The 17,738-nt window shown below is 42.7% G+C and overlaps 1 protein-coding gene across 32 annotated transcripts in view; it reads left to right on the top strand.

Moving 5' to 3' along the window:
• Positions 1–17,738, top strand: part of LOC125047212 (voltage-dependent calcium channel type A subunit alpha-1-like) — a 250,274-nt gene that overhangs the window by 217,568 nt on the left and 14,968 nt on the right. For 23 of the 32 annotated variants that reach the window (XM_047645386.1, XM_047645397.1, XM_047645395.1 and 20 more), the window contains 7 exons: positions 1,786–1,877; positions 4,993–5,149; positions 5,620–5,747; positions 6,359–6,497; positions 7,269–7,437; positions 7,786–7,892; positions 8,279–8,500. In XM_047645386.1, coding sequence (XP_047501342.1) covers positions 1,786–1,877; positions 4,993–5,149; positions 5,620–5,747; positions 6,359–6,497; positions 7,269–7,437; positions 7,786–7,892; positions 8,279–8,500 — 1,014 coding nt within the window. Of the gene's footprint in view, positions 1–745; positions 838–1,785; positions 1,878–4,992; positions 5,150–5,619; positions 5,748–6,358; positions 6,498–7,268; positions 7,438–7,785; positions 7,893–8,278; positions 8,501–11,704; positions 11,735–14,661; positions 15,576–17,738 lie in introns of those variants that run through there. The other 9 variants (XM_047645400.1, XM_047645398.1, XM_047645396.1 and 6 more) reach the window with 4 other exon arrangements.

The raw sequence follows: 17,738 nt of genomic DNA, 5'->3' as shown, positions 1-17,738 counted from the left end.
TAGAGAAAAAAACTTCTATGGTTATATGATGTCATGACTTATTGTGTTTTAAAACCCTCACAAATATTAGTTTTCTTCTGAAATAATGCAGACATTATATCTTGTAATCAACATGTGTATATATATATTCTCTTAACCAGTGTTCTAACCAAACTTGTTTTTTTAAGTGAAGTGATATTTGGAATAATTAATTTACGATTAGTTCATTACTGGTTTCCTCACCAGGGACCTATACTTCACTGTCCTGCCTCTTAAGTTCTAAACGTGTTGGGTTGATGTGCCCTCATTTGATTGTAAATGTCTATCCATATGTTTAAATCTATCCCCGAAATTCCATTGATATCTATATTATGTAAATTCTCTATCCATATCACTGTTCTAAGACTGAAGCCCACAGTGTTATCCCAATATGTTGTACTACATGTGACTCGTGTTCTGTCATGAGAACGGGATTCGGGATGGCAGGCCGCTCAGTGTTAATAAAGTAACTTGCAGGCAATGTTTGCTAATGGTTGCCCCCTAATAACTGCTTTCACTTATTGCACTACTGCGGTTTGTCATGCTGGGTTCCCAAGCGAGCGATGGCAGCGGTTCGGGGCCACGGAAAGAACGGGAAACGTGGCCTCGCACCCGCCGTTATGGTCGTGCGACGTGGCCCTCAGTGGCCTCTCGCACGATGCCTCCCCCACCCACCCAACTATTACAGCACTCTCCCGTCTTTTTTTCTCCCGTACTTCACACCCAGGTTTTTGGCAACATGAAATTTGACCCCGACACTGACCTAAATCGACATAACAACTTTCAGTCTTTCTTCGCCGCTCTCTTGCTCTTGTTTCGGTGAGTTTGCAACCCCCGTCCACCCAGGCTCGGCCAATAGCAACCTGAGACAGATCCAGTATTTCTGAATCCCATCTCTAAACCTGAACAATGAGACAAAATGTCTGTTCAGTGCAGAGATAATAAACCTTTCGAGAATGACACAAAGGCCAAATTCGCAGCCCCCCCAATCCCCTTGAGTTCGACGTAGCCTCAAAGTGAGATCCTAGCATCCTGGGACAAAGTGGGGTGCGTTCGGAAACCAAGACCCGATCATGTGGATGAGTGACCGAAGGCGCTGGCTGGAGAATCGTGGCCTTTGCGATCAGCCAATCAGCGCTTCCGTCACCGATCCATCTCATCGAGCATTGACTTTTCCCAATCCACCCAAAGTCTAGATAATATCCCTGAACAGACATGTTATGTTTAGCTGTCTGCTGACATGTCTTCTCCTATAGATGGCGATGCCGTTGTAGTTTAGTTTTCTTGTAGAAGGTAACGTAACTCTAGATATGTAATCCAACTAGCCTAGACTAGCTAACCTAGACTAGATGGTGTCTGTGGTGCTTGCCCACTTTCTGGTATCTGGTCAGGGATAGTTTTACTCCCTGAAGTATATTAACCTGTGCAGAGTTTTTTGTCCCATGTCCCTGAATTTTGACCCTGATATGACCCTAGCGACTGGTCACTTGCCCTCCTGAGAGCCCTGGTGAGAGGACAACCCTTGGCCCCGCCCTTAACTTTGACCTTTCTTATGCCTTTTCTTGACCTTGGATAACCTCTTTTTTCTTGTCTCATAATCCCTAAAATCCCTCATGTTGACACCTCCGATTCTTTGATGTGTGTCCCTGGAACCCCACTAGTATAGAGATCGCGTCTTTCTTTTCCTTTTTTTCTCTTTTTTTTACTTCTTCTGGAATTTTTGATTGATCCTGAGTTGATGGTTTTTTGTTTCCCTTCATCATCCAGGTCTTTGGTAATATAGATTTGGATCCCACTACGTCTATAACACGGCACAACAACTTTAGAAATTTTGCAGAGGGCATAATGCTTCTGTTCAGGTAAACCACCTTAAGTTACTTCTTCACACCCGGAGTGGCTCAGCGGCAAAATTGGCTCTTTATCCTCTGTCCAAACTTTTGTCACTGATCTCTGCTCATCTCTGCTCCTCAAAAGCTACCGCTGTCATCGCTACGAAATACTGTATCAACGCCCACATCTTTCCATTGGGGGGCAGCCCCTGGATATATATATATACATTTTTCCCCATCAAGGACTGGATATATTTTTCCTATGCACGTTTTTTCCTATCTTTCTTCTCTTTTTGTATGATGCCGGGTCAAGACTTTTTTTTATATTGATCCCGACTCCTGGATGTGAACCACGGGTTGTTGATACAGTATTTTGTGAGATGAATGCCATTTTATGCATTGGTGTGTAACTGTGCTGTAGGATGGAACTGTAACCTTGATGTGATCACTCTTGCTGTAGAATGACATGTTATCTACGTGTGATCACTCTTGCCATACAAACTCAGCACCAAAATTTTCCGCGGCAGGCCATTAACACGGAGGATCTGTTTAGTTATCTTTTTGTTTTGTTTATTTCTGTCTTTTTTTGGGTTGAGATTTTTTTGTAGACATGTCAGATTCAACACCATCATTGCACCCAAACACAGATGTTATTGTAGAGTTTTTCGACTTTGGTTCCGGTTTATGTTACGTTGAATATATTGTCGTTATGAGCGAGTCTGTTGAGTTCCTTGTGTTGAGTTTTGCACCGTAGTCTGCGCGGGTGGCGGCATGCGTGTTATGTAGCGTTGGGCACGTGTGGTCGTGCATGGTTGCTGGTCCGCCGTCCCTTCCTGGGGGCGGGCACCCTCACCTCCATGATCACCAGGGGCACCACTGGGCCATGTCCTCGTGGTCTCCACTGGTCACATCGCTCCAGTGCACACAAGATGAGACCATGTGGGGGAGGGGTTGTGTAGCCCTGTGTTGCCCCAGGACTTACCATGTGGGTGAAAATGCTCTAGACTCACCACACACAGACTCCTCTGTGCACCTTTGGCTGCCATGAAGACCTCCCTCACCCTCAGCATGCCCTGGAACAATCAGACGATCTCCCCTCGGGTAGCCAGCGATGACAATGTATCTGATTATATCAGCATCACCACGTTGCATAAAAGATGAGTTACCTCTGACCTTGCAATAACTCATTGCTGTCCGGCAAGGTGCAGCCTTGCCAGTGTGCCCGGTACACACACCCGAGGACAGCAGGCAGGCATCTGAGGAATATCTCTTGCTGAGGGCTGGCTTTATGTCGCATGGCATCGCAGATCACGTGGCTCATGTACACAGTCCAAATGCATCTTTCACCTTCAGTCAGCGATGCGATCTTTACACACGATGTTGGAAGATGAGGCCCAACCACAGTTTGATACCACCACACAGGAGGTGGTAAATACTGTACACCCGCAAGGGACAGTACAGTATGTGATACTCCTCTTCAGTGCCTGACAAAAATGCCGACAGTGTACTGAATGGCATGCAGAGTCATGGTGTGGCTGTCTCCCCTGGCTGGTGCCCTCCCCTGGCGAGCGCCCTCAGCATGCAATATGTAGCGTGATGGACCAGACCTGCTCACAACGCCCCACACAGCTGTCAGCACCACCACTACCACCACCCTCTGTGATCTTGGCACGGTACCCCGCACATGTAGACTCACTCTCATTATGCATGTGTGAGCAGCTGACAATGTGCAGTGTAGAGTGGCAGGCAGACACCAACACGGTCCGCAGTCACACACAGCCTCCACATAGCTGCTCCTTTTAGGTTAGTCTGTGACCACCATCACCAAACCCGCACAACGACTCTCCCCCCTCAACACTCGCCCTCCCCCCCTTTCACAAAAGCCGCCCATTTCCCCTCTGGCCCCCCTCCCTTCCCCTCCCCTCCGCTCCACCCCGCCCTCTCTCCCAACTCCATCCTCTCCCCCTCGAATGGAGACCTTCCCTCCCCTCTCCTTCCCATCCGACCATCTCATAGAATGTTTCACAAAATTTTGATTTAGAATGATTGTCACTTGTCCTCGACCCTTCCTCTCCCTCCCTCCCCCTCCCCCTGTAGTTCACCTTGGCCTCCTTCTGACGCTTGCTTGGTAGTATAGGGACAATTAGATGGTTATGAATATTTCTGTCAGATATTTTTGTCAGATACCCATCAAGGTAAGGAATATGTGTTATTTGTGTTTTTCTGTGGGTAGGCCTTTCCTTTGAAGTTCATGATGTGTTGTAGAATGTAATCTGAATAAATGCTATATATATATAATTCAATGTGTTAGGGAATTATTTAAAAACTTTTCAAAAGAGATAGCATCAATTGCTGTTCGGTGGATCACGTCTCTTCATATGTAATGGCAGTTACATTTACCTCGTTGGTTAACACGTGGAAATTATAATAAAGAGTTGTTTTCCTGTCCAGCTATTAGTATAATTATGATATAAATCAAGAGCTTCTGCTTTAAAAGATTCAGTGTATTATTTTGCACTCTTGTCTTTAAGGCGTGTTGATTTTTTTTTTCTAATATCCCTCATTTCCCGTTATCAATTACGGGCTTACTCACAAACGATCATCTCAATAAAAAATAAAAAAAATCGTTGACATTAAGAGAAAATTTCACAACTACAAATGAAGTTAATTTTCTGGCCACATGGTGCTTAAGAGACCTTCCTGTTGTCATATGAAGAGGGATGATCTGCAGAAATTTGACCCATTTCACCATTTTTGAAGAACTGACTTTATAAAATTTTGCCTCATTTGAAGATGATTATTATGATCTAGAAAGGAAAAAAATATATAAATATTCTCCTTTTTTCGTCCCACTACCGGGCGTTACAATTTTCAAAAGGAGAAAAAAAAAATAGTCAGTTATAGCAATGCCTAGAAGTAGCGAATTAGCCTTAGCATAGATCAGTAGATTATCACAGCCCCGTCCTTTTACGGTAGCACCAGCTCTTAGCCTTAATAAATAAGTTCAAAGGCGAGAGAGCTGCCTTAGAATTCAGGCACACTTGCCACGGGCTGTGAGCGATTTGTGCAAAAAAAAAGTAGGCAGACAGGGAGATACATAATCCTTAGAGTAAGATCTCGAGTAACACGTTGATGCTGTGGGCAGATGTGCCACGGGTGAAGCGTGGCAGAGCATCATGTTGTCTTGCATCAAGGGACGCCCATGTGACCCTGACGCCCTGAAGAACAACTCCATGAAGACGTGTGGATCGAATGTCGCTTACATGTACTTCGTGACCTTCATCTTCCTCTGCTCCTTCTTGGTACGTTGGCGGTTGTGTGGGTGTGTGTGTATGGGGGGGGGGGGAGGTATGGGTGTGTGTTGGGAGTGTAAGGGGGTATTGGTGTGTGTGTGGGGGGGTATGGATGTGTATGAGGGGGGTGAGTGTGTGGGTGAGTGAGTCAGTGAATGAATGGATGAATGAACATGTGTGTTTGTGTGTACATGTGTGTGTGTGTGTGTGTGTGTATGTGTGTGTGTGTGTGTGTGTGTGTGTGTGTGTGTGTGTGCGCGCGTGTGTGTGTGTGTGTATGTGCTCACGCGCGCATGTGTGCGTGAAAGAGTGAATATCAGTGTTTACATATATACATTCCTGGTAATTTACTTTTATAAAGAACCAAAGAAGCTCACTGAGGAGATAATAATAATAACAATAACAATAACAATAAAAAACAAGAACATTAATGTGTTCTAACCAAGGACCCTCTCTAACTTCACCGCCTCTTCTACCAGATGTTAAACTTGTTCGTGGCTGTCATTATGGACAACTTCGACTACCTGACGAGAGACTCCTCCATCCTGGGCGCCCATCACCTCGACGAATACATCAGAATATGGGCGGAATACGATCCGAACGCCACGTGAGTATTCTGTCTTCCTTCAGGAGTCTTGGCCTCGGTCCTACGCCGAGAAGGATAGGTTCTCCGTAGCGTTAAACAGAAGCAGTGTTGAATTTCACGGGGTTGTCGTTAGGAATGTTTGGTCATGGGAAGAAAAAAATAAATAAATAAATAAATAAATGAAAAATTATAAAGTTCGTTGTTTGAATTTCGAGTGTTCGGAGGAATGACTTTTTTGGTAATTGTCCTCAACATTTTGAAAAAATATATATATTATTTTTTAATTATTACCTTTATTGTTATCATGTGCAATGTTCGGTTTCAGAATACTTGCCTTTATTTTGGCAATTGTTGTCAAAATTAGGAAAACTATTCTTATTATCCTCGCTGTAATAACAATGTTCATTTCAGATGAGTCCACCTTCTTCATCGCTAACATCGGGCCATTTTTATATATTATATATTTTGGCTATATAACCCATACTATTTACATTTACTTTAACGTGAATTGACTTTTCAGGTTTCACAGACCTACAGGTACTTTACCTAAGTCTTTTTTTCACTCTAGTCACATCAAAAGTAGATAGATATATAGACAGAAAGACGGATATTAACCTCAACGACCTTTGCAGAGGAAGAATACACTACACAGAGATGTACGACATGTTAAGAAACATGGATCCCCCGTTAGGCTTCGGCAACAAGTGTCCGTATCGGTTAGCTTACAAGAAGCTCATACGGATGAACATGCCGCTGGACGACGAGGGGAAGGTGAGTGTGCCTGTGTGTTTGGGGGTGGGGTTTAGTGGTTAAGTAAAGGGTCGTGTTTTAGGCAGTGGAGGGTTAAGTTGTGAGGTATATTTTAGTCAGTGAAGGGTTCTATCAAGAGGTATACTCTGGTCAGTATACTGGGTATACTTTTATCAATGGAGGGTTCAGCTGAGAGGTAAACTTGAGTCAACAGAGGATGTCAGTCAAGTAACATACTTTATTTAACAGATAATTCAAAGAAAATACTATAGTCAACAGAGGATGCCAGTCAAGGAAAATACTTTAATCAGCAAAGTTTATTATACAACTGGTATATTTTACTCAACAGAGGATGTCATTTAAGGAACATGCTTTAGTCAACAGACTGCCACTCGAGTCATACTTGAGTTAGCAGACCTTTCAGCCTATGACCCTTCTTGCAAGAACTTCACCACAGTTTCATCACAACCATTACAGATCCTTAACGTCACTTACGCATAGGATCATGCATTTCCCCCCACTAGCTCTTCCATCGACACCACCACCAAAAGCTTTCACGACCAGAACAAACTGTCATCACCACCCACGCACCACTACAGCGAGAGGATAAGAGGATCACCACACTCTCATCACATCCACAACAAACTTATCATCATCACAAGCGCACCCTTCCAAAAAATCCCTTCCTACGAGAGTCCATCACCCTACGAAAAAAGAAAGAAAAAAAGAAAAAAAACTATTTTTGAAAAGGTATGAGGGAAGTATTTCAATAGCCCTTTCATCACCCGGCAGGTCCACTTCACCACCACGCTCTTTGCGCTCATCCGCGAGAACCTGTGTATCAAGATGAGGCCCGCGGAGGAGATGGACCAGGCGGACTTGGAGCTGAGGGCCACCATCAAGAAACTGTGGCCACTCCAAGCCAAAAAGAATCTTGACTTCATAGTGCCTCCAGATGATGGTAAGGCAGGGAAGGCGGGATGGGGGGAGTGGGGAGGGAGAAGAGGGTAGTAAGGGGAGGGGGGAGGGGGATATGTGAGACGCTGGGAATTGGGGGTCATGTTGTAAGTCTTTGGTGCGTTTATTACAAGTTTGATTATTTTTGTTGTTGTACCTTAGTCTTTCGGTGCTGATAACAGTGCCAAAATTATACTCTTAGGTCGAATAGACATGTGAATAGATATTCTTGATAAAACAGAAGATATTAATCAGCGACATCGCCCCTCTTCCCAAAAGCCCCAACTTTCCTTCCACTAAAAAAAATTAAAAGATAAAAAAAAAAAAACTCATCACAAACCCTCTCTTGCAGAACTTAAATACGAGAAACTGACAGTGGGTAAAATCTACGGGGCCCTACTCATCCTGGAAAACTGGCGGACGACTCGTTTCGGCCAAATCCAACCCACGGGAGGCCTGGTCAGTGCGATGTGCTCTCTCTTTCTCTCTCTCTCTCTCTCTTCCTCTCTTTCTCTGTGTCTACCTCTCTCCTCTGCCTGGGGATGTAGCTGACCTTTCTCCAAGTTCTTTTTTTGTTAGGTTTGCGTTCTGTTATGTCACAATCAGGGACTTATTGGTATGTAATCCTCTCCGCACGGGGAAGGAATTTGGATTTTTTTTTATTCTTCTTTTTTGTCATGTAATGATGGAACGCCCTGATTGCGACATGGTTCATTAATGAATATTTCTTTTCTCGTTTTTTATTTTCATTTCAACATTATATCTTCTAGAGCTCTAAAGGGTTCTTTTTTTAAGTTTAAGACTTAGGAGGTAGATGTATAAGAAATCTCTTCAAAACCTTGCAGGATGAGAATGAGGAAGCAAAAGATAAAGAGAATGAGGTAGTGGAGGAGGAGGATGATGAGGATGAAAAGTTTGAGTCAACGGAGGACATATTATGCGGGGAGGGAGAACAGCTCCTCAGCAATATGGAAAAAGCTGAGAACCAAATCATCGAAACAGAGAGAACGGAGGAAACATTTGAAACTGAGGATACAGGGGAAACTGAGGAGCAGGAAACCGAATCAGTAAGACGGCTGTTATAGGCCTGTTACACTTATTGTGTGGCCTAGATCATTGTGCTTCAACCAGTACCTGCTTCCCACCCACTTGACTAATAAGAATAGTTGGTATAAAGCATACAGTATATATACACGCCCCTCTTTTTTCACTTCAGATATAAAATAGATGATATGAACTCAACCCTATATCTTTACATATATATACAGTATCCTGATACTATAAGATCTATTTTAGTCACCTCATGAAGTACTATTAATCACCGCCCACTCGATGTTTACAGTATCTTGGCACTGATAAAAGTCGTTCGTCCCAGAATAGATTTGGCCCATGTTGACTGCAGCCGTCCACTGGCTGTGCGAAAACCAGCCTTGCTCCTCAGACTTTACATAGCTGACATTCAGCCCAGTATTCTCCATGAAAACAATGAAGTGCCTTGTTCACTTTTGGCATGTTTTGGTGGTAAATGCAGATACTTTTATTTTTACTCGGTTTTCAAGATTTACTCCCTCTTTAATTTTTTGGTAATTGCCAAATAGAATTTCGATTTTCAACCTTAGTGTTCAAAGTTTCTAAGCTTTGGGTGGGAATATTTTGTTTTCCATATTTGAGCTTTGTGTGTGACGCGTTTGTTTTCTGAGCCGCGTAAAGTGGTTGTATCTGTGCCACACAAACATGCCTTATAGCCACTGAGTAAACACCGCTTCGTTAGCAGATCCATAATTGGTACAGACACCTTGCTGTTGGCTGACTTAGTATACCAGTAGCTTAATATGGTACTGGGACTTGTGTACCAGTAGCTTAATGGTATTATATTAGATTACCAGGACAAGTAGAACACGTTGATGGTTTTTATTGGCAGTACCTGTAGAAATAAGTCCAGAAGAACAGGCAGTTGTGTAAAGGGTAAGACAGTTTGCTTATTATCAAAGTTTGAATCTTCTCCAATTCACGGCTCTGTTAAGAATTTGGAGCATTCAAGGTTGATGGTGAGTATCTGGTTGTACCTTTATACAACACTTGAAAATTCTGTTGCTATGCCCAGTTGGAGAGGAAGGCCAGTGCCTGCATTCGCCCAGAGTCACTTGTCTCCTTACAGCACGTTCACAGTAACTCGTTTGTGAGGCGTAACATTGGGATTCGGTACTCGATACTTATAGCTTTCCCACTGGTTGCTTCTCTTTTTAAGGTGTATCTCCAAGTGATTCTTGCAAGAATGTTGGCACGTGAGACAAAATTACAATGTTACGTGTTGCCAGTTCTGAGTGTTAGGTTAAGTATGTACTCAAGGTACTGCTCTAGGATGCTCGAGTGTGTAGCTATGACCTCCGAATAGAAATTTTATACATTTGACGATTTTTTTGTAGAATTAAGCTTACGATGGTCATTGATGAATTTATAACCTATATTATCTCTTTTTTACATAGTGGCACCATAGAACTTTTTATCACATGGATAATATTTAGGCCATGTTACTACACCTATCCTGTTTACCATCTCACATGGATCTGTTGATACTTTGCAATGTTTATCCTCGTACCTGTCCCTCACCTGTTAACCCATTTTGATTTTTTTGTTTTTTGTTTTTGTTTTTTGTTTTTTGTAAGGGGATACAGACCCAGGTTACAAGTATCCTCTCCTATTGTCCGTACATGTATAGTGATACCTCTTTATAGTGACCACCTCTTTATAGTGGCCACCTGTTTACTGTGGCCGTTTTATCTTTGCAGTGAGAGCCACATAGTTTCCACAACATAGATGATCATGTTTGTAGGACTGTGATATGAGATTTATTACATGTGTGTGTGCGTGTCTTTTCTGTGTGTTTATTGAGCCATGGTGATTTAGCGTTCTTTGTTAGTATTAGACAGCGCCCCCTTTCACTACTCTCCCCTCCCCCCTCCCTCTATCCATTTCCCTCCCCCTCGTCCCTGTCCCTCTCTCGCCCCCTCCTCTCCCTTCTTCCTTCACCCCCCCCCCCTCCACTCCCCCTCCCCACCCAGTTTTGTCCATGGCATTATTTTTTGCTCAGTAAAAGTGTTCTGGAGGTCTTGTTTTGTTGACTTGGCAATCGATTGGATTTTTAAATTTTGACGCGGGAAAACCATTATCACATATTATATTAAATCAAGAGAAGGGATCTTTTAGTATACCCGTGGAAATATATTCGGCTTTGGATGTATTTCTCACGGGTGACCTACTACTATGACCCAAGAAGGAAATGTTATTTGATATTGTCTCTGCAATGTTGCTTTTCGTGTCCTAAGGCAGAGAGATAATTCCGGCAAAATAAGAATCCATGAACAAGCTGCATCAACCATTGTTTTTGCTCTCTGGCAATATCCACGTGGATTTTTATGTCTGTTTGTTTTTGTTTTGTTTGCGTAAAGAGCACAGACCGCTCTTTCTTTTCCTTCTTTGCTTCTATGAAAAGAAATTGTCGCCATGACGGGGGAAAAAATGCAGACGTTCAGCCACCTGCGAGTGTTGTGCAGATTTCCCCCAAGCGACGAGCGGAATGTCACCGAAGAAGGAGAGAAAGATTTTAATAAAATAAGAGGGAGCAAAAAAAAAAATATATATATATATATATGAAGAAATTATAAAAGTACTCCCCTTTGCCCTTAATAAAAAAGGTAAAAGAAGAAAAGAGTCTTGAGCACAGGAACAATGGTTGAATGGAAGCTGAGTAGAGGTAGCTGTGCCCCCTTTGTATGACCTAGTGCCAATACCAGTGCTGACCTTCTGTCGTTGTTACGCCCGGTACCTCTCCATCTTTGAGTCGACCACTCCCACTCTGTTCACGTTTCACTATCCTTGTTGAATGAAAGAGAATACATTCTTCTAAAGAAATGATAAGACCATGATGATTATCCTGATGGAGGTGTCTTTTTATGTGTCATACACCTGCGGCCACTCAGGGCGCTGTTCCGACTCTCCTCCAGAGCAAGAGGAGAAAAACCTTTGCTAATACTACCTAGTCATTCATCGGTCTATGTCTGTAAACTTGCCTCGGCTTAACGAGTCTCAACAGCATCTTGAGTGACCGCGGGTGTATATGCTTCCCTCCCCTTTTTTTATCTCATGTGACAAATTTTCCGATATACTGGGTAGTGAATTCGACTTGACGATAATAATTTGGTACCTGGTATGAAAGTACTTGGCCCCTGTTGTAGTGAGTGACACACCTTGTCTTGTTGTTTCATTTGCAGGAAAGAGCACCAGACTCCTCGATAGATGCGGTAGTATTTTGAGAATATCTTAATTTTCTTTTAATAATCTTACCATCAAAATCTTACTTTTTGCTCATGTTTGTTCTACTTAAAAGTGAAGAGTATGGCGTTATGCATATTCTGTGCGTATGTGGTGAGACTGGGCGAGATCCCGACCTCTGTGCCGAGGATGCTTTGGGCTAATTCTGGGGAATTCCTGGTCGAGCCTCACTCGTACCACGCCGATGTCGCTACTTTGTAACAACCTTTAAAAAAAGCAAGGAAAGGGAACGGAATGAAGCATGAAACCTTTTCATTAGTCTGGAAAAAGTGGAAATAAGAAGATAAGTGTTTCTTCCCAAATTCTGCTAACTTGCGAGGGGCGTTTGCAACGAGGTTCCATCTGCCAGTCACACCACGTACACCCAACACTGAACTCGCTTTCTGTTGCATAACCTGTGTGCCGCTCCTCCCACTGGCCAAAAAACGTATCCAGGAACGGTAGATGTTCCGGGTCTGTTTTTTCTTGGTTTGCGTCAGCTTCTTTTGAGTTTTTGGTTTGAGAATGCTTAAAGATGCAAGTAAAGTTAGACCTTCGAGACTGATCATCGATAAGTAGCCTTTTTTGCTTCATTCTTATAACAAAGAAAATAAAACTTAGTGTTTATCTGAATTGTTTTAACATCGTAAAATAAGAATGAATTCTTTTTTGGCACCCTTAAAAGATATGAATATAATTTGGAAAAATTATGATTTGTATCAAAAAGGACTCTTCAATGGCACCCTGTGTGGCATTTGACGGTCTGTTAAAGACCAAATGATGTCACAGTAATCAACTCGCACCTCAGAACAGCGAGTAAAGCTCACAGCCACGTCTGTCATTCACGAAAAAAAAACAGTCTGCAGTAAGCCAATAAGCCAATATACTAGTCGCCATAAAAAAGGCTTTGCCAGGGCAGTATTCTCCGTAGCTTCCAGTGATCTTGCTTGTCCAAACTCGTGGCTCCGTCCCGTGGGCACAGAAGCAACGCTAGACCACGGCAGACCAATGCCAAGAGAGCGCCCTGACCTTGGCATAAACAGACCCGGACGCGAACCTGTCTTAGAACTACATTGAACACCCGCTGCAAGGCTGTGAAAAGAACTGCTTCCAATCCAAGATGTGTATGAGGTTCTCCAAGAGGGTTCCATTATATGTCTGGGTGCCTCCTCACTAATGGAGACACGCGTTTCGTGGCGGAACCTGCGTCTTCGAACACGCACTCTCTCTGTTCTTTTTCATTTGTTTTGTATTTTTACATTTTTTTAAATTACTATTATCATTTTAGTCACCTCTTTGCACCGACGCCACCAGGTAGTCCTGACGCAAATAGGTGTAATATGGACTTGCGTTTGTATTTGTAAATGTGTAGTGTTGATTGTGTTCTAAACTCGAACACAAATGATAATGGAAATATGAAGGCCTTAGACGCAGGTTCCGGCAGGCCAACTTCTAGAGGCTCGCATGCCAGTCGCCCGCCCCCCACGTTAGTGTACATTACACCGCCAACCATAGCCCAAGGAAATAAAAAGGAGAAGGAGAAGAAAGAAGAGAAGGGGAAGGAGGAGGAGGAGGAGGAGAAGGAGGTGGTATAATCTCAAGTGCGTTTTGGAGGATCTTTCAGTATCTTTCGGTAATGGACCTTCTGCCTCTTTTTTGTTTCTCTCTTCTCTCCTTTTTATCTCTCTTTATTAGTGGAAGAGTTATGAAACAAAGATAAAATCGATCTTGGGCGATGGTTCCGGATTCCGTAAACTAGTGATGTGATCTTTAATAGTGATTGACTCCTTGATAGTGACTGTGGTCTAGAACATTTTAAAAAGTATCCACCATGCATCTGCTAAATAATTCATATATATACAATTGAAACAAGGCACTAAGAAATCTATGTAATATTGGGACAAGTTTTTTTTTTCCTTTTTTTTTTTTGGTTTATTTACATACAGTATATATATTTTTTCAACTTATTCCTTTCGTGCTGAGCTTTTCACCCATTGTGTGTAACGGTGTTTTACATAACAAACGATGAAGATGATATCAGTATAACAACAAGCGAGGGTGCAAGTGGGTGACGGTACCAACGTACAAATCGACGCAAATGACTATGGCACGTGTTCTTTTTCGATTTTGTTTTTTGTTTTTGTTTTGTGTGTTTTTTAATGATTACCCTTCCGTCAGATCGAAAGGAGTTAACGTAGATTTCAAGTGAGAGAGAGAAAAAATAGGAAATATATATTTAAACAATGCACTTAAACTTTAAACCTTAAATATTCATTTTTAATTGTTCTACTTACTTATATTTTCCCCCTTTTTTTTTTTTTTTTTTAGTTTTTTTGTCTCTCCTGTTTCGTAGTTGATGATATACATGTATATTTTTAGGAGCATGTGGCAAAGTCGAATGAGTCGGCTCAATGAAGGGCGAGTTTACATGTAACATGGCATGGGAGACTCGACCTTATTGCCAGTTTTGTGGGTTATTACTGTCATCCCACAACACGCTCACTGCCTTCTTCCTCTATCATCCCGCATTCAATTGATTTCTTTATTCTTGTTGTTGTTGATGTTTATAAATCACTCGCAACTTATATTATAAATCCTGATGTTCAAATCGATGTTTATAGCAGTTCGAAATATGGAAGCTGTTAATGTTATGTTATTTTGTTGTTGTTTTATTTACACGGTGTTCTCTCTCTATCCAGTAGATGTTTTCAATACTGAGAGTCAGTTCATAATATGTGTTTTGCATATCAAGATTCAAACTCATCAAAATAAAGCATTAAGCTTATGCAGCCCTAACTTAACTTTAGCTCTTGCCTTTGAGTGTTTGTGACAAAAGAGCGGCTGAATTCAGACCAACCTGAGCTTCCTTGTCTCGAACTCCTGACCCCCCCCTGACCCCCCGCTGGTGGCACCACAGAAGCCCAGTTTGTTTGCGCGGCTGATGGGCATAGCAGCGCCCGCCGCGCCGCCCAAGACCAACGAGTCACGCATCAGCCTCTCCCGCTCCATCGACGAGCAACACGAGCCTATGGACTCCCAGGGGCAGCCGAGTCGACAGGGCAGCCTCTCGCAGTCCAACGTAAGGTAGGGCGTCGGAGACTCAGCTCGGCCTCGACCCCCTGCACTCATAGCGAGGGACGCCTGTTCTGCAAGATGTTGACTGATATATCATGATTATACAGTGGACTATATTTTTGATGTTGAATTGTGAAACAGTCACCACCTTGGACTGGACTTTGCTTTGGGGATTTTCATGGTTCGTTCATCCTGCGCGATGGACGTGTGTTCAAGACATCGTTACCGTAGATTATGTGGGGGAAAGTCTAGTGGGTAAAGGTGGTGGTTGTGTGGACCTCCTGTGTGAGATACTCTGCGATACTCCACCATGTACATAAACACTCAACCTTCTCAATCTTCTCCGTTTTTGCAGCATAGACAATGTACTTGGTAGTGACAAAGGGTCGGTAAAGTCCCTGACGTTGTTAGGTGGAGGCGGTGGTGCGCCCCCAACCCGTGGTAGTGACCAGGAGGGGTCGAGTGTTGGCAGCTGCCAGGTTTGGTGCTAGCTGTCCTCGCGTTGCATGGCGTCACCTTGTTTACATGCCGCATGGCTCGTCCCGTGCCCCCCCGGCCCCGCCTCGCGACACTCTCGGAACTCGATAGGACGCGTCGGGAACGATAGGGACTGGGAAGGATTCAGAGGAATGCCTTGGTTATCATTTGATGACTGACAGTCATGAGATAGGAATTAAATCAGGATGATAGTGAAAAAGTCACTTTTGTGACTTTGTAGTTGGGTAGCGTACTCTGAGGTACATAAAGTGTATAGATGCAAGATCATGCTACTGTATGCATCGTTTCATCAGTTTTGATATACATCAGTTTTTTTAGCAACTAGTCGTCATATGCTTGCTTTAGAACATACTGTAATAACACGTGACAACAGTCAGTTGAGTAGAAAGTACTTTCGATTTAGTTATCGAAAGTTAATCTCAATATAACTTTTTCTGCTTGTCACATAATCACTGCTAGGAATTGTATACAAAATACGATAAAAAAAAAATAATATCACTTGCAAATGCGAGAGAGACTATCTGTAAATCATCATTTTTTTCCTCAGTCATAAGTATCCAGCTAAAACACCATTAGAGTAAACCACAACTTATCCATACCTAAACCAGTCCATAGTTTTACTAGACTAATACAGAGAACAGCAGTCCCCTATTCCCAAGCGAGCTAGATCATCCCTAATCCGCTATACCCCTGGTGACACAGAAAGGGTTCCGAGCGTGGTAGCGACGTGGTTAAGGGGAGGCAGCCGTGTTATCCGCAGGGGAAGGAGAGTGGTACGCGGACACTCCTAGGGCTTGGGGTCTCAGCATCTAAGCCAAGTGTAGAATTTACCTCGGTGAGAGTCACTAGCGAGCATCTACGCCAGGTGTGTAGATGTGCATCGGCCAAAGGGTATTTAGCGTGTCATAATACTTGCCAGGTGTGTAGTTTGCGTCGCCAAAAGAGTATTTAGCGTCTTATTATCTGCGTCAGGTGTGTAGTTTACATCGGCAAACGAGAACACATCGTCTCGGTTCTTATGCCAGGTGTGTAGCGGCGAGGGAAGGAAAAACTGAAGTGGAGAGAAGGTGGATAGTTCGATGTAGCGATCAGTAGACAGTATTTGTCAGTTTGTTTTTGTTATTTTCTCCCTTGCAATTTGCTTTTTTTGTCATTGGATAGGTTGGAAAGGTAGACAGATAGATAAGACAGATAAGTTATGCAAAATATAGAAGAGAGATCTGAATATTGACGAAAGATAGATGGTTTTATAGTAATTTAGATGAGAGACAGGCATAGTGAGAAAAATAGTTTCAGTGAGATATGAGAGAAGTATAATAACTAAGGATAGCAAGGTAGATTAATAGATAGCGATAGATAGATAGATAGATAGATAGAGAGTAAAATAGTTTAATATGTGGAAAAGAGAGTGAGGATAGATTTTTCTTTTAATCTAATTATGTTTGGTTTACGTGCAAAAAGTAGAGATAGTTAACAATTGTATACACATGGATGATAAGAAGAGTGTTTGTATTTAAATGATTTTAGTACGTTCTTACAGAAAGGAAAAACACACTTCCGAGGAATATTTATACATTAAAAAATATGGTACGTTTTGTGACCCATTATATTCAGAAGAAGAACGTTTAGGGTAACGCAGATGTACCGCATTCCATATTACCGCGAGTCATTTTCTGATCGAAACAGATAACACACATTTAGTTTAGCTTTCGACCGATGGGCTGCCGTGGTCGTCCTCATAACCCGGAGCCTCAGAGGTCGCGAGTTCGAGGCTGGATGCTGACGATTCCGAACCTGCGTGCTGCGTTTCGACTCCCTGACCCCGACTTTCTCTTCGACTTCTCACGTATCCGTTCGACTTAGTTCAACTTTCTTGTGGACTCTCTTGAGCTGAAAAGTCTCTTCTGCTATATCCTAGTGTTTCGTATATTTGTGGCCATTTAACCATCGAGCTTTGGATGTTCTGACTTATATTCATACCAAAGTGAATAGACTTTTTTTTTTTTAATCTTCTTACCTGTTCATTGATATCCTTTCTGCTCCCTTTCTCCTTCCCTCCCTCCTTCCTCTTCTGTGCCCCTCCCCCCCTGGACCCCCTCCCCCCCAAACTTCTTCCCGTCACTGATGTAAGCAAATTTGACTTCGGGACATCTAAAGCTCTTTGTCAGTTTTCGACGTCACAAATTATTGTCTTCTAGAATCTTTGTGATGCTTCACTCTTCTCCTGTCGGTTCTAGAATGAAATTATTAGTCTTCAAAAATGTTTTCCTAGATTTTATGAGACTCCTGTATATTGCCTGGGCAGAGAACGAAAAAGTGTCTCTATGAACAAGATATATTCACAAGTTTTACTAGTAGAGTTTAGAAAATTTAGAAACGCGAGGACATAGGTTAGGTAAATATAGATTCCTAGTTTACCCT

The sequence above is a fragment of the Penaeus chinensis genome, chromosome 40, assembly GCF_019202785.1.
Source record: "Penaeus chinensis breed Huanghai No. 1 chromosome 40, ASM1920278v2, whole genome shotgun sequence".
Classification (NCBI taxonomy): Eukaryota; Metazoa; Arthropoda; class Malacostraca; order Decapoda; family Penaeidae; genus Penaeus; species Penaeus chinensis.
Note: the sequence above shows the minus strand (reverse complement) of the source record. Positions and strands in the feature narration are given on the sequence as shown.